At 44.9% G+C, this 17,877-nt stretch overlaps 1 protein-coding gene across 3 annotated transcripts in view; it reads right to left on the bottom strand.

Annotated features, from left to right (window-relative positions):
- The window catches only part of zgc:86598 (STKc_CK2_alpha domain-containing protein), an 84,158-nt gene that overhangs the window by 23,411 nt on the left and 42,870 nt on the right, over positions 1 to 17,877 (bottom strand). For all 3 annotated transcript variants that reach the window (XM_060825671.1, XM_060825673.1, XM_060825672.1), the window contains exons 5-8: positions 16,253 to 16,303; positions 8,561 to 8,620; positions 6,976 to 7,059; positions 5,137 to 5,247 (exon numbers count right to left, since the gene is read on the bottom strand). In XM_060825671.1, coding sequence (XP_060681654.1) covers positions 5,137 to 5,247; positions 6,976 to 7,059; positions 8,561 to 8,620; positions 16,253 to 16,303 — 306 coding nt within the window. The remainder of the gene's footprint in view (positions 1 to 5,136; positions 5,248 to 6,975; positions 7,060 to 8,560; positions 8,621 to 16,252; positions 16,304 to 17,877) is intronic.

Here is a 17,877-nt window from a genome sequence, read left to right as displayed (position 1 = left end):
TTCCCTTTTTTGAAAGGGGTACAACATTCACCACTCTCCAGTCCCCTGGTACCACCCCCGAAGACGAAAAGATCATTGCCAACGGCTCTGCAATTTCCTCTCTTGTTTCCCACATAATCCTAGGATATATCCCGTCAGGCCCGGGGGACTTGTCTATCCTCAAGTTTTTCAAAATGCCCAACACATCTTCCTTCCTAACAAGTATCTCCTCTAGCTCACCAGTCTGTTTCATACTCTCCTCTTCAACAATACGGTCCCTCTCATTTGTAAATACTGAAGAAAAGTACTCAATCTAGACCTTTCCTATCTCTTCCGCCTCAATACACAATCTCCCACTACTGTCCTTGATTGGACCTACCCTCGTTCTCGTCATTCTTATTTTCTCACATACGCATAAAAGGCCTTGGGGTTATCCTTGATCCTACCCGCCCAAAGATTTTTCATGCCCTCTCTTAGCTCTTCTTCAGCTCCCTCTATCCTGTATCCCTGCAATGCTCTGTCTGAACCCTGTTTCCTCAACCTTATGTAAGCCTCCTTCTTCCTCTTTATTAGACATTCAACCTCCCTCGTCAACCAAGGTTCCCTCACACGACCATCTCTTTCCTGCCTGATAGGTACATACATATCAAGAACACGTCGCATCTGTTCCTTGAAAAAGTTTCACATTTCAATGACATCCTTCCCTGACAGCCTATGCTCCCAACTTATGCTCCTCAGATCCTGTCTTGCAGCATCGTATTTACCCTTCCCCCAATTGTAAAACCTACCCTGTTGCACGCACCTATCTCTCTCCATAACCAAGGTGAAAGTCACAGAATTGTGGTCACTGTCACCAAAATGCTCACTGACTAACAAGCCCATCACTTGTCCCGGTTCGTTACCAAGTACCAAATCCAATATGGCCTCCCCTCTGGTCGGACAATCTACATACTGAGTTAGAAAAGTTTCCTGGACACACTGCACAAACACCGCCCCGTCCAATCTACTTGATCTAAAGAGCTTCCAATCAATATTTGGGAAGTTGAAGTCGCCCATGACTACTACCCTGTGGCTTCTGCACCTTTCCAAAATCTGTTTCCCAATCTGTTTCTCCACATCTCTGCTGCTATTGGGGGGCCTATAGTAAACACCCAACAAGGTGACTGCTCCTTTCCTATTTCTGACTTCAACCCATACTACCTCCAAAGGCAGATCCCCCTCGAACTGCAGCTGACAAGGAAAATCAGGGACAACATAAAAGCAAGACGCAAAGCAATCAATGTGATGAAGATTAGTGGGAAGCCAGTGGATTAGGAAGCCTTTAATAACCAACAGACGATAACAAAAATACAATAAGGGGATAGAAGATGAAACACAGGATAGCTAGCTAGTAACATAAAAGATGATTGCGAGAGTTTCTTTAGATTTCTAAAAGTTAAGAGACAGGCAAGAGTGGACATTCAACCAATGGAAAATGGCCACAAAAATAGTGATGGGGAACAAAGGAATGGTTGAGGAACACAACTGGTACTTCATAGTGGAAGGAACCAACAGCATATCTGAACTTCAACAGTCAGGGGGCAGAGGTGAGTGTAGTGGCCATCACTAAGGAGAGGTACTGGGGAAGCTGAAAGGTCTGAAGGTGAATAAGTCACCCAGACTGGATGGACTACACCCCAGAATTCTGAAGGAGACAGCTGAGAAGATTTTGGAGGTATTGGTGGTTATCTTTCAGGAGTCACTGGAGGCAGGGAGGGTCGCAGTGGACTGAAAAATGGTTAATGTAACACGTTGCTTAAGGGAGAGGAGACAGAGAACTATAAACTGGTTAGCCTGACATCAGTCATTGGTAAGATTTGAGAGTCCATTATTAAGGATGAGATTGCAGAGTACTTCGAAGTTACATAGGAACGTTGGGATTAGGAGCAGCAGTGGGTAATTCAGCTCTCCAAGCCTGGTCTATCATTTAACCTGATCGTGGCTGATCTTATTATGAGAAAGTGAGGACTGCAGATGCTGGAGATCAGAGCTGAAAAAGCACAGCAGGTCAGGCAGCATCCAAGGAGCAGGAGAATCGACGTTTCGGGCATGAGCCCTTCTTCCTGAAACGTCGATTCTCCTGCTCCTTGGATGCTGCCTGACCTGCTGATCTTATTATGGTCTTAACTCCACTCTTGTGCCACCTCCCCATAACCCTTTATCCTATTTTTCTTTCTTGAATCTGTTGATTGATTCTGCCTTTACTACACTCTGGAGCAGTCAGTTCCACACATTCCCAACACTCGGGGAAGTAGTTTCTCCTTATCTCAGTTTAGAACCTACCTCCTCCTATTCTATATCGAGGACCTCTTGTTTGAGACTGTCCCACAAGGTGGAACATCTATTCAATGTCCACCTTATCAATCCCCTTTAGTATTTTTTTATCCCTCAATCAGATTCCTCCCACATTCTTGTGAACTCCAGTGAGAACAAGCTTGAGCTGTTCAGCTGCTCCCTGTCCGACAGCCCTTTCATCAATGGAATCAGCCTGGTGACCCTCCTCTGAACTGTCGCCAGCGTCACTACACCCTTCCTCAAGGAAGGAGACTAAAACTGGACATAATACTCCAGGTGTGGCCTCACCGATACCTTCCTTAATTGTAACAGCATTTCTTTTACTTTTATAATCCAGTCCTATTGCAATTAATGCCAGGATTCACCTGCCTTTGAGTAAAGGCTGCACATACAAAACCACTTTCTGCGATTCACGCACAAAGACACTCAGATCCCTCTGCACTGACACACTTTAAATCTACCTCCCATTTAATAATGAATGGTCACTATTCATTGCATTAGACGTAGAAGCAAAAGTAGACCATGCAGTTCCACCCTTCAATCAGATCATGGCTGATCTGATAATCCTCAACTCCACTTTCCTTGTATAATTCCAGCCAAAATAGACAACCTCACACTTATCCAGATTAAACTCCATCTGCCAGATTCCGGCCCATTCTCCTGGCCTATCAATGTCCATCTGTAAACTCATCACATTCTGCTTTCCCACCTAGTTTAGTAGCATCCATGCACTTTGCTCTGTTACACTCTGTGCCTGCTTGCAGACTGTTTAAAGAGATTGTAAATAGTTGGGGTCTGAGAACGGAACCCAGCGGCCCCCTCACTAGTTACAGCTCACTGTCCCGAGAAGGACCCACTTATCCCGGTCCTGTGTTTTAGTCAGTCAGCCAATCCTCTATTCAAACCAGAGCTATACCTTAGAGAGCAAGCGCAAACTTGCAGAACAGTTCAACATTCAGAGCAGTAACATGTGGAGTTAGGGAAAAGGCACCTACATCGACAGAGGATTGGCTGACTGGCAGAAGACAGAGTGTGGGGATAAACGGGTCTTTTTCAGGATGGCAGCTGCTGACCACTGGAGTTCCGCACGGGTCAGTGTTGGGACCACAACATTGTACATTAACAATCTGGGTGAAGGAACTGAGGGCATTGTTACTAAGTTTGCAGATAAGACAAAGATCGGTAAGGGACAGGTTGTGGTGAGGAAGTGGGGAGGCTGCAGAAGGACTTGGACAGGCTGGGAGAGTGAGTGAAGAAGTGGCAGGTGAACACAAAGTGGGAAAGTGTGAGGTTATGAACATTGGTCAGAGGAATAGAGACGTAGACTGTTTTCTTAACGGGGAAAGGCTTTGGCAATCTGAAGCACAAAGGGACCTAGGAGTTCTTGTTCAGGATATTCTTCAGGTTAACCTGCAGCTTCAGTTGGTGTTAGGAAGGCAAATGCAATGTTACCATTCATTTCGACAGGGCCAGAATATAAGAGTCAGGGACGTACTGCTGATGCTATTAAAGATTCTGGCCAGACCACATTTGAAATATTGTGAGCAGTTTTGGGTCCTGTATCAAAGGAAGGATGCGCTGGTGTTGGAGGGGGGGCTGGGGGAGGTTCACAAGAACGATCCTGGGGGATGAAGGGCTTGTCAAATGAGGTGCGGTTGAGGACTCCGAGCCTGTATTCAAAGGGGTTTAGAAGAATGGGGGGAGAATCTGATTGAAATTACTGAGAGCCCTGGATAGAGGGGATTTGGAGAAGATGTTTCCACCTGTAGGAGAGATTAGGATCCAAGGGCACAGCTTCAGACTGAAGGGTCAGGGCTTTAGAACAGAGATGACGAGAAATCTCTTCAGCCAGAGGGTAGTTAACCTGTGGAACCCGTTGCTGCAGAGGAGTGTGGAGGCTAAGTCATTGAGTGTATTTAAGACAGAGATAGTTATATTCTTGAAGAGAACCCCATTCCTAATGAAGAGCTTAAGACTCTCCTGCTCCTCGGATGCTGTCTGACTGGCTGTGCTTTTCCAGCACCACACCTTTTGACAGATAGATTCTTGATTGGTAAGAGAATCAGGTTTACGGGGGAAGGCAGGAGAATGGGGTTGGGAAACACAACAGCCATGATTGAATGGTGGAGAATTCAATGGGCCGAATGGCCTAATTCTGCTCCTATATCTTATGATTCTACAGCCTCGAGCAGGAGCTGGACTGAGAGAGAGGTCCTTTCGTGGTGAATATCAGTCTCTCTCAGATGGATGTTAAACATCCCACAGCCCAACTTTCAACAGCAGAGCACAGCATCCCCTGCTGGTCACTATTCATTGCATTAGACGTAGAAGCAAAAGTAGACCATTCAGCCCAACAGGTCTGTTCCATCCTTCAATCTGATAATCCTCAACTCCACTTTCCTTTTCTTCATAACTATCAATTCCCTTATTGATTAAAAATTTGGTATGTTCAACAAACATTATGACAACAGGCAATTAAAACAACGAAGGAACGGTGATAGATTTCCAAGTCAGGATGGTGAGTGGCTCGGAGGGGAACCTGCAGGGGGTGGTGTTCCCATGTTTCTGCTGCCCTTGTCCTTCTAGACGGATGTGGCCATGGGTTTGGCAGGTGCTGTCTAAAAATCCTTGATGACTTTCTGCAGTGTACCTTGTAGATAGTACACACTACTGCGACAACAGTTGTCCCTCAACAGACAGACCACCATCAATCCCTCTCATTAATTTAATGATTATATATCGTCATAATGCCCTGCGAGGGATGGGCCAGGCTCAATGGTCGCTATTTGATCTCCTTAAGGACTGGCCATTTGTGAACCTTACCTGATAGTCAACCAAAAGTTCAGGCCCCTTGAAGTATCTGGATGCCACGCGTACATTGTACTCCTGCCCTGGATGGTAAAACTCAGCCAGACCCCAGTCTATCAGTCGAAGCTGCAAGGTGTCAGGATGAGAAAGAAAAGCACAAGACAAATCAGGATAAAGATGTAATATTGATCCACACATTGCACGGAAAAGATGGAAAACATTTTTTTTGAAAGTATTGAGCTGAACAAACAGGCTTGCTCTGAATGACCTCTCTCAGCTTTTGTGAAACAACTCACTGTCATGAACTGCAGCAGAGATCGAGACAAAATCATCAAATTATCAGCCAGAGCTCAGTGCACAGCAACACACCTTCGTCCAGTTCAAATGGTATGTGCTCGAATTCCATTCAAGAGACACAAGATGATTATCCAGGTTGGTGCTGAGGGAGCGCCGCACTGTCGGAGGGTCAGTGCTAAGGGAGCGCCGCACTGCCGGAGGGTCAGTGCTGAGGGAGCGCCGCACTGTCGGAGGGTCAGTGCTAAGGGAGCGCCGCACTGTCGGAGGGTCAGTGCTAAGGGAGCGCCGCACTGTCGGAGGGTCAGTGCTGAGGGAGCGCCGCACTGTCGGAGGGTCAGTGCTAAGGGAGCACCGCACTGTCGGAGGGTCAGTGTTGAGGGAGTGGGCATTGTCAGTACTGAGGAAGCACACACAGTCAGCATTGTGGTACTTTCACTGCACTAATAACCCAGTGGATCATGTTAATGATCTGTGACAAACGTACAAGTCCAATTGATTACTGTGAAAACCTACTTGGTTCACTAATTTTCTTTAGGAAAGGAAATCTGCATTTCTTTTTGTTTACTTTGTCTATCCTAGACATAAGTTCAAACTTACAGTAATACCCTACCTACCCTCTGAAATGGCCCTGGCCAGTTTGTTGAAGGGAGTGGACGTGGGGCCAATCAAGCAGCTGCTGCAGCCAGGATGGTGTTGAGCTTCTCGAGTGTTGTCGAAGCTGCCCCCATCCAGGGGCAAGTGGGGAGCATTCCATCACCCTCCTGACCTGCACCTGGTAGATGGTGGACAGGCTTCGGGAAGTCAGGAGGGGAGTTACTCGCTGGGGAGGTAGGGGTGGAAGGGTTATACCAATATAAATTTTGATTAATTGAACTGAAATTTTCAGCAGACCTCCAGCATCCACAGGGTTTTTCTTTTGGAAAAGGGTGAGTCCGGACTCCCATTATCCACTGGGTGAAGCAGACTTTCCTCACATCACCCTTGTCCAACCTAGCTCGAGTTTTAAACCCCTCACCCCTTTATCAGGAGTCTGTCACCCTGGAAGACTGAGCCTGGTCAAACCTCGAGTCCCAGAGAATGTCAGAGGCTTAATAGCTTGAGCCATTGCCCAGGAAACATACAGATCTACAGCCAGGAATCCAACCAACTGCAGGATTCGGAGAGGAACTGCTCCACGGTTAGCAGGAACTCCGGTCCAGCCTCTCTGCATTCTGAGCAGGGGAGGTGAGAGAAAGGGGCCAAGGATTTACAGAGGAACCTTGATTATCCAGTATTTGATTAACCGAGTTTCGGATTATCCGGACAAGATCACAAGGTCCCAATGTTTGGCTAAACTGTGTTATCCAGCATTCGATTATCCAAACATTCAATTATCCGAACAAAATACTCCCTGCCCGAGGCTTTCGGATAATTGAGGTTCCTCTGTAAGTGGTTCAGTTTCACTGTGTGAACACTAGCGGCCCGGATCAGGTTTTGCACATGTAAATGAAGCTCTAGTGTTTGTTTGTAACTGGCTGAGATCAGCCCAAAGGTGATCAGCACATCAGCACACGTTACCTTTCTGTGTTCGTGGTCAATCATCACGTTGTGTGGTTTGACGTCCCTGTGCATGATTCCCATACTGTGGCAGTAATCCAGGGCCTGGCCGGTAAACAGGCAACAATTCAGCTCAAAATCACAACAAAAAACAAAATAAATAAAATCCACTATTTCTGACACATTTTCAGCAGCTGAAGCAGACACATTGGAGTATAAAAGGTGCATGGAGAAATGTCTCAGCCCTGTAATGGTGTCAATGACACCCCTTCACTGGGAGCTGCGGTTAAAGATTAGATTAGATTACTTTACAGTGTGGAAACAGGCCCTTCGGCCCAACAAGTCCACACTGACTCTCTGAAGAACAACCCACCCAGACCCATTCCCCTGCATTTACCCCTTCACCTAACCCGTAGTGTGGGTTGTTTTTTGGAGGGTCGGTGTGGATTTGTTGGGCTGAAGGGTGTGTTTAGCATGGCCAATCCACTTAACCTGCACATTTTTTTGGACTGTGGGAGGAAACCCATGCAGACATGGGGAGAATGTGCAAACTCCACACAGACACCCTCCCCTCCCCCCAATTGTACAAGACATTGGTTCGGCTGCATTTAGAATACTGTGTACAGTTCTGGTCGCCACATTACCAAAAGGATGTGGACGCTTTGGAGGGAGTGCAGAGAAGGTTTACGAGGATGTTGCCTGGTATGGAAGGTGCTAGCTATGAAGACAGGTTGAGTAGGTTAGGTTTGTTTTCACTAGAAAAAAGGAGATTGAGGGGGGACCTGATTGAGGTTTACAAAATCATGAGAGGTATAGACAGGGTGGATAGAGACCAGCTTTTTCCCAGGGTGAAGGATTCAATAATGAGACATCATGCTTTCAAGGTGAGAGGTGAAAAGTTTAAAGGGGATACACGCGACAAGTACTTCACACAGAGGGTGGGGGGTGTCTGGAACGCGTTGCCAGCAGAGGTGGTAGAGGCAGGCACGGTAGATTCATTTAAGATGTGTCTGGACAGATGCATGAGGAGGTGGGGAGCAGAGGGATACAGATGCTTAGGAATTGGGCGACAGGTTTAGACTGTAGATTTGGATTAGCTCAGGCTTGGAGGGCTGAAGGGCCTGTTCCTGGGCTGTAAATTTTCTTTGTTCTTTGTTTTTTGCATTCTAAAAACATGTTCTCACTTCAGTGTGATGTGCAGTGAAGTTCCTGGAAGAGTGCTGTATCCATTTTCATTTTATCCCTGTGACTTTACACAGGGTCAGTCTTTTACTTAAAAAAATCAATGACTCACCACTTCCCTCGACCAGGAGTAACCACCCCACCATTCCTTTCCTCCTGGAAGTGGGCTAGTAGGAATGGGGAGGATAGGAGGAGGTGGCAAGAGGAAGGTAAGTGAGAGGGCTTGATACACTAATGAAGAATAGCAAGTTAGGAACAGGAGACCTGGTCCATTTAAGTTTAATGCAGCCAGCAGGGTTTTAAACCGCCAGTTAGCAACATGACCTGCCTTCAGGTGTTTTGCCTCTAAGTTTTAATTCAGCAAGCCTTAGAGATTAGGAATGCTAAAAGGAGTTTAGTTCAGACAAATAAGAAGGGTCCTCACCTTTAGAATCTCGTACATGTAGAATCGAATGTCGTAGTCCGATAACGTCTGGTACAATTGCTGTGGAATTAAGAAAAGGATGTAAGTGACCCTCACAAATCTTCACACCAGCCCAGCCCGTCCAACACGCACCAATGTGTCAAAATGACAGGAGACTTGGCAGGGTGGAACCTGGGAGAGTAACCCCAACAAGACACAATTCTCCAAGCATTTCCAGCTAGCTGGGACAGTGGTAAAAATTAACACTTACCTCCCCTCTCCACCAACCATCCCCAAATCATCATCCCGCACACTCAACATTGTTGGTTAAGGCAAGGTCAAAGTGTTACAGCCCTGCAGAAAGCAGGGCAGTTTGGCAACAGTGACAGGCCGGGGTAAAAGGTAACAGCAGGAAGAGGTGTTAGTGGAATAGTTTGGCAGATGTCAGAGGGGATGCAGTGGTGGAATAGTAACATCATTGGACAAGCAAACCAGAACACCAGCTAACGTTCTGAGGACACCAGCTGGAATCTCACTGGATGGTGGGATTTGAATTCAATAATCAAAGAGTAACAAAGAGTAGTGATAAACGGCTCCCTTTCGGAATGGCAGGCAGTGACCAGTGGGGTAACCGCAGGGATCACTGCTGGGACCGCAGCTTTTTACAATGAACATTAATGATATAGATGAAGGTATTAAAAGTAATATTAGCAAATTTGCTGATGATACAAAGCTGGGTGGCAGGGTGAAATGTGAGGAGGATGTTAGGAGATTACCGGGTGACCTGGACAGGTTAGGTGAGTGGACAGATGCAAGGCAGACGCAGTTTAATGGGGATAAATGTGCGGTTATCCACTTTGGTGGCAAGAACAGGAAGGCAGATTACTACTTAAATGGAGTCAAGTTGGGTAAAGGGGCAGTACAAAGGGATCTGGGTGTTCTTGTACACCAGTCAATGAAGGTAAGCATGCAGGTACAGCAGGTAGTGAAGAAGGCTAATAGCATGCTGGCCTTCATAACAAGAGGAATTGAATATAGAAGCAAAGAGGTCCTTCTGCAGCTGTACAGGGCCCTGGTGAGACTACATCTGGAATATTGTGTGCAGTTCTGGTCTCCAAATTTGACGAAAGACGTTCTGGTTATTGAGGGAGAGCAGCGTAGGTTCACGAGGTCAATTCCTGGAATGGCGGGACTGTCTTACGCTGAAAGATTGGAGCGACTGGGCTTGTATATGCTCGAGTTTAGAAGACTGAGAGAGGATCTGATTGAGACGTATAAGATTATTAAAGGATTGGACACTCTGGAGGCAGGAAGCATGTTTCCGCTGATGGGTGAGTCCTGAACCAGAGGACATAGTTTAAAAATAAGGGGTAGACCACTTAGAACAGAGTTGAGGAGAAACTTCTTCATCCAGAGAGTGGTGGCTGTGTGGAATGCTCTGCCCCAGAAGGCTGTGGAGGCCCAGTCTCTGGATATTTTCAAGAAAGAGTTAGATAGAGCTCTTAAGGATAGTGGAATCAAGGGTTATGGGGATAAGGCCGGAACAGGATACTGATTGAGGATGATCAGCCACGATCATAATGAATGGTAGTGCTGGCTCGAAGGGCAGAATGGCCTACTCCTGCACCTATTGTCTATTGTCTAATCCAATTCAGAAATAAAAAGCTTGTCTACATGGTCACCGTTAGACTCTGTGCATTGTTGTAAAATCCTATGCAGGAAGGAAATCTGCCGTCCTTACTGGTCTGGCCTACATCCAACTCCAGACCCACGGCAACTTGGTTGTCTCTTAGTTGTCCTCTGGGCAATTAGGGAAGGACTAAAACAGGTTGGCCTGGCCAGAATTACTCACATCCCATTAACAAATTTATAAAATAATGCCATTTATTTCAGAGAACTATCAGGTAATAGGTTACAGGAGTGAAAACAAAATAAGGAACCTTTGTACAAATCCATTACAAAGACAGTAAAAACTGCACAAATTCGTCCAAATACAAAATACCTTGCGAAAGGGCAAAACCTTTAAACTCAGGAGGCACAGGGACAGAGAGTGGGCATCTGGAAACTTATACTTTCTCAGTCACCCTCAACTGATGGAGCAGAATGCTGAAGGTGGTCAAGGGGACCATCATCGTCCAGCCCATTTTAGGGAAAATGAGGCCTAGATTGCACTACATGACTGTGGTCTCCAGTTCATAAAAAGGAAGTTCCACAAAATAAAACATTTACAAAAATAACATCAAAACTGAGAAATGACCATTGAGTGTTTGACCCCACAAAAGATAAAACCAATTTATTTGTTGTCAGATGAATTTTATTACAAAACACAGTGAAATGTGGTGCGCAGTGTCACCACACTCTGACACCACCTTAGAAAAGAAAAATAAACCAAAACATAGAAATAAAAGGCACAAAAATAAAGAAACAACATTCAACTTTACATGAGAGGTAAGTAGGAGGATTTCCCAAAGTTTGACGTGTCAACTTAGACGTCACAACTGACAGTAATACATAATGTCAGCTAGTTACTGAGACAGGCTGTATGGCCAACCGATGTCTGCTCGGGTCTATACTTTACCCAAGTCTCATCCCTGTTTCCACCCACCTAACCTGTTCTTTCCTTCCTCATGTATCAGCTTTACCTCAATCTCTCTCTGTGCAATCCACATTCTCACCACTCCTTGAGCAATGACGTTTTTCCTGAATTTCTGCTTGGATTTATTTGACTGGATTGTTAACATGAGACCTGGCCTCGAATATATTATCTTCCCCACATTTATCCTAATGAGCCCCACCGAACTCTAAAACATCTCTATCCAATTACCTCTCATGTAAAGTTGAATGTTGTTTCTTTATTTTTGTGGATTTTCAGAGTCTACATTTTTGATGAAGCCCCACATAAGATGTAATTATGTTATAATTAAAGCACAGAGATTGGAGGCAATAATTTGGCATGGAGCGAGAATTGGTTAGCAGGCAGGAAACAGAGAAGGAATAATCAGGTCTATTTATGGACTGGAAGGTGGTGAGAAGTAGGGCCTATATGATTCAGGGTTTAGACCCCAGCTATTCATAATATATCCATAACAATTTCTATAGGGGAAAATCAAATGTAATATTCCCAAGACTGCTGATAACACAAATCAAAGTGTGATTGAGAGTTGTCAGGAAGAGTCTTTAAGGTGAACTTGACAAACTGAGTAAATGGACAAATATATGGCAGACTAATATAATGTCAATACATGTGAAATTATCTATTTCAGTAGGAAAGAAAAGTGGCAGAGTATTATTTAAATGTTGATAGATTAGCAAATAATGATGTACAAAAGGGACCTGGGTGTCCTTGTACACCAGTCACTGGAAGTAACCATGCACGCACAGCTAGTCATTAAGGAGGCAGGTTGGATGTGGGCCTTTATTGCTAGAGGATTTCAAGTAAGGAAGTCAGAGCCTTGGTGTGAACACCATGTATCGTGGAGATGAACATTGCGTGCCGTTTTGATTTACTTATCCAAGAAAAGATACATAGAGCAAGTGCAGCAGAGATTCACCAAACTAACTCCTAGAACACAGAACATTACAGTGCACTACTGGCCCTTCTGCCCTCGATGTTGTGCCGACCTGTGGAACCTACACTATTGCACTCTCGTCCATACGCCTATCCAATGATCATTTAAATGCCGTTAAAGTTAGCGATCTACTTCTGTTGCAGGCATGGTGTTTCATGCCCCTACTACTCTGAGTAAAGAAACTACCTCTGACATCTGTCCTATATCTAACACCCCTCAATTTAAAGCTTCATTCCCTTGTGCTAACCATCACCATCTGAGAAAAATGCCTCTCCCTGTCCACTCTATCTAACCCTCTGATCGTCTTATGTGTCTCAATTAAGTCACCTCTCAGCCTTCTTCTCTCTAATGAAAACAGCCTCAAGTCCCTCAGCCTTTCCTCATAAGACCTTCCCTCCATACTAGGCTACATCCTAGTAAATCTCCTCTGAACCCTTTCCAAAGATTCCACATCCTACCTGTAATTCGGTGACCAGGACTGTACGCAATACTCTAAGTGTGGCTGCACCAGAGTTCTGTACAGCTGCAGCATAACCTTATGGCTCCAAAACTCAATCCCTCTATCAATAAAAGCTAACACACTGTATGCTTTCTTAACAACCTTATCAACCTGGGTGGCAACTTTCAAGGATCTATGTACCTGGACACTGAGATCTCTCTGCTCATCTACACTACCAAGAACCTTACCATTGGCCCAGTACTTTGTATTCCTGTCACTCCTTCCAAAGTGAATCACCTCACACTTTTTCACATTAAACCCCATTTGCCACCTCTCAGCCCAGCTCTGCAGCTTATCTAAGCCCCTCTGTAAGCTGCAACATCCTTCAGCACTACTCTACCAACCTTAGTGTCACCGCAAATTTACTAACCCATCCTTCTACGCCCTCACCCAGGTCTTTTATAAAAATGATAAACAATTGTGGACCCAAAATAGATCCTTACAATACCCCACTAGTAAGTGTACTCCAGGATGAATATCAACTACTATTCTCTGTTTTCTTTCAGCTAGCCAATTTCTGATCCAAACCGCTAAATCGCCCTCAATCCCATGCCTATGGCTTGTGTAATAGCCTACCGTGGGGAACGTTATCAAAAACCTTACTGAAATCTTTATACATTACATCAACTGCTTTACCCTCATTAATCGGTTTGGTCACCTTCTCAAAGAAAGGTGAAAATCTTCCTGGGACGGCAATTTTTATCTGAGGAGAGACAGAGTTGACTGGGCCGGTGACCACTGGAGTTCAGGAGAATGAAGGCAGATCTCATACATCAATGCAATTCTGACAGGACCAGACAGACAGGATGCAGGGACAATGTTTCCCCTGTGTCGGGGAATAATGGACACAGTCTCAGGATACAGGTTAGGCTATTTAGGAAAGAGAGGAGGGAAAATGTCTTCACCCAGAATATGGATAACCTGTGGAATTCTTTGGCACGTTGAACTGTGAAAGCCAAGTCACTGAATATATTCAAGAAAGAGTCAGATTTCTAGACACTAAAGGCATCAAGGGGTATAAGGAGGGAGCAGACGTAAGGTACTGAGATAGAAGATCATATTGATGATTGGGCCAAATAGCCCACTCCTGCTCCTAGTTAAAAAGGTTTCAAAACTACACACAATGCTTCAGATGTGGTCTCAATAATGTGCTGCCCAACTGTTACTAAAAATTCCAACTTCAAACCACAATCATAGCATTTTAAAAATCATCACAAGCATTGTCCAGAGCAATGACAGACAGCTGGAATTCAGTCAGAGTCACTTTGACCAGGACATTATCATAAGGATCACATTCTCAGAATAACGGGTTGAACATTCAAGTTGGAGATGAGGACAAACACATTCCCTCAGAAGGCAGCAAATCTGTGGAATTCTTTACCTCAGAGGGCTGCTGAGGTCGTTAAGGACATCATGGCTGAGGTAGTCCGTTTGTTAATCAGGAAGGGAATTGAGGATGATGGGGAAAAGGCAGGAGAGTGAAAGTGAGGATTTTCGGATCAGCCATGATCTGATTGAAGGACACAGCAGGCAAAATGGCTGGTTTCTGTTGCTATGTTTTATGGTATTTTCATGCATGAGATGTAGATTTAGAAACACCATCAGGAACAAATCGCCTCCTTCTCCATCTATATTTTTTTGAATGATCTGATTACACATTTGCAGCATCCAATAACTAAACTAGACCAAAAGAATCAAGCACAGCACAGCAGCAAGAGTCATTCCACTCTTTAAGAAGGGTTTTTCTCTATTAACTCATCCACACGCTCCATTCGTTGCAAACATGATCCTTGGGGAACACACCCTAGACGATATCAGACCTCCTGGTATATCTACAATCTGGGTGTTACTGCTTTGCAGATGCCACCTTGGTCTCATCAGTGGGTCTAGGATCTGAAAATGTCTCAGACTATATTCATCACACAACTCACTGGGATGCCTCCTATCACATGCTTCTCGAGATCAGGCCAGTGGCTACACCCTTACCTCATTCGCAATTTTATCTTGGACATCTTCATCAGGATGGAGCCCTTATTATTGAATTCTCACACCAGTTCTTCCACAAACACCAAATTCCTTCACTTTAACACAATTAGTGGATGAGCTAATAAATGATTACAGTGTGGAAACAGGCCCTTTGTCCCAACAAGTCCACACCGACCCTCCGAAGAGCAACCCACCTGACCCATTCCCCTACGTTTACCCCTGACTAATGCACCTAACACTACAGGCAATTTATTATGGCCAATTCACCTAACCTGCACATCTTTGGACTGTGGGAGGAAACTGGAGCACCTGGAGGAAACCCACGCAGACACGGGGAGAATGTGTAAACTCGACACAGCAGTTGCTGAGGCGAGAATTGAACCCTGGTCCCTGGCGCTGGGAGGTGCCACTGAGCCACCGTGCCGCATTCATGTTATGAATTTTAGCTCAAAACCACCTTTGTACTTTCTTCCATTTTACCGGAGGCCAATTCTGCTTGGCTCATACAGTTGCTAGATTGAAGCATCTTAAACTCCTGTGCATCATCGTGGCAATACGACCAGCATCACCTGGTCGATTCCCGGGACCAACGTGGAAGCTGAGTAAAACATGCCTACCAGAGGTGAGAAACTGTAACCAACTCCTAATGTGAGCATCTTTTCATAGCAGGAAGTGGTAGAATAGCAATCAGAAGAACCAATGAGTTGAGATCTCCTTAAGTGTGAAATCCTCAACAGGAATCTCCAGCATTTAAGGCCAGCCCTACTTTTTGCTTTTCCATAAAATGCAGGGTGAGAAGGATATGGAGCTATCCTTCTCGAAAGCAAAGGGGAACAGCTGCAAGTGAACAGTATTAGGTTTCATGTCACACACCATTCCAATGTGAAACAATATCTTCAAACCTTCACCATGGCTGGGTTACACTGGAACTCCATCCTGAACAGCAACGTGGGTGTAACTACACCACAGGAACTACAGCTGCTCAGGAAGAATCTGCCGAGAATTTCTTCCGAAAGATTTTCAATGTTGTCTGTCACATTTATGAGAGATCATAGCTTTGTAGCTCCTTTTGCCTCAGCTGGGAAAATTACCAGCCTGAAATCAAATCAGCTTTGTAAAAAAGAAACTTTTAATACATTCAAGGGATGGGGGCATCACTAGATAGTACAGGATTTACTGCCCTGGAGCTAGTGTAGTGAGCTGCCTTCTCGAACTGCTGCAGTTTATGTGCTGTAGGTAGACGCACAGTCTGGATGGTGGGTGAATGCCAGGATTTTGACCCAGTGACACTGAAGGAGTGGCGATATATTTCCAAGCCTGGATAGTGAGTGGCTTGGAGGGGAACTTGTAGGCATTCTTATGTATCTGCTGTCTTTGTCCTTCTAGATGGTATATTCCCAGTAAGGAAGATGCTAGCCTGGGTGAGATAACATAGTGTGTCTTGTAGATAATGTGCATCAGTGGTGGAGGGAGGGAATATTGAAGGAAATAGACTATGGGATGCCTTAGTGAGATTACTTTTGAACTGCAAAATTGAATTAGCACAAAGATGGGTAAATGGGCTCAATCTGTAGTTTCTATCTACAACCATACCTTGGTCAGTAATTACGAGATAATTCCTGCAACCACCTCTTCAAAACAATTCGTAACTTAACTCACCTTGAAGTCGGTGTTGTTTACATGTTCAAATACCAGTGCAGGCGTCCGAGACTGAGAAAGGCCCATTCCAAGGCATGGAAAGAAAAGAAAGGAGTTTTTAGTCCGGTGTTTAATTAAATTAGATATATTTAGAGAAAAGCATGACCTGCATTTCCATGTACGGCATGTCCACATATACTCACTGGAGTGTTGGAAAACGAGAAGGGATTCAGATGAAACATTTCAGGTTCTAAGGGAATTTCATAGAACACGGAACATTACAGCGCAGTACAGGCCCTTCAGCCCTGGATATTGCGTCGACCTGTGAAACCAATCTGAAGCCCATCTAACCTACACTATTCCATTTTCATCCATATGTTTATCCAATGACCATTTAAATGCCCTTGAAGTTGGCAAGTTTACTACTGTTGCAGTGCGTTCCACACCCCTACTACTCTCTGAGTAAAGGAACTAATTCTGATATCTGTCCTATATCTAACACCCCTCAATTTAAAGCTATGTCCCCTCATGCTAGCCATCACCATCCGAGGATAAAGGCTCTCACTGGTCACCCTATCTAATCCTCTGATCATCCTGTATGCCCCCAAGTCACCTCTCAACCTTCTCTCTAATAAACACAGCCTCAAGTCCCTCAGCCTTTCCTCAAAAGACCTTTCCTCCATTCTAGGCAACATCCTGGTATTTCTCCTCTGAACCCTTTCCAAAGCTTCCACATCCTTCCTATAATGCGCCAACCAGAACTGTACGCAATACTCCAAGTGTGGCCACACCAGAGTTTTGTACAGCTGCAACATGACCTCATGGCTCTGAAACTCAACCCCTCTATCAATAAAAGCTAACAATTCTATCAACATGGGTGGCAACTTCTAGGAATCTATGTACATGGATACTGAGATCTCTCTGCTCATCTACACTACCAAGAATCTTACCATTCACCCAGTACTCTGTATTCCTGTTACTCCTTCCAAAGGGAATCACCTCTCACTTTTCCACATGAAACTCCATTTGCCACCTCAGCCCAGCTCTGCAGCTCATCAATATCCCTCTGTAAGCTGCAACACCCTTCGTCACTATCCACAACTTCTCCAACTTTAGTGTCACCTGCAGATTGACTTACCCATCCAGGTGCCCTCATCCAGGTCATTTATAAAAATGACAACAGCAGTGATCCCAAAATAGATCCTTGCTGTACCCCACTAGTAACTGAACTCCAGGATGAATATTTCCCATCGACCACCACCCTCTGTCTTCTTTCAACTAGCCAATGTCTGATCCGAACCACTAAATCACCCTCAATCCCATGCCTCCATATTTTGTGCAATAGCCTATCGTGGGGAACCTTATCAAACACCTTACTTAAATCCATATACACCACGTCAACCGCTTTACTCTCATCTACCTGTCACTTTCTCAAAGAATTCAATCAGGTTTGTGAGGCACGACCTGCCCTTCATAAAATTGTGTTGACTATCCCTAATCAAATTGTTCCTTTCTATACGATTATAAACTCTATTGCTTGTAATTCTTTCCAAAACATTTGCCCACAACCGAAGGAAGGCTCACTGGTCTATAATTACCAGGGTTGTCTCTACTCCCCTTCTTGAACAAGGGTTTGCTATCTTCCA

Source organism: Hemiscyllium ocellatum, chromosome 5 (assembly GCF_020745735.1).
Source record: "Hemiscyllium ocellatum isolate sHemOce1 chromosome 5, sHemOce1.pat.X.cur, whole genome shotgun sequence".
In the NCBI taxonomy this organism is placed as follows: domain Eukaryota; kingdom Metazoa; phylum Chordata; class Chondrichthyes; order Orectolobiformes; family Hemiscylliidae; genus Hemiscyllium; species Hemiscyllium ocellatum.
Note: the sequence above shows the minus strand (reverse complement) of the source record. Positions and strands in the feature narration are given on the sequence as shown.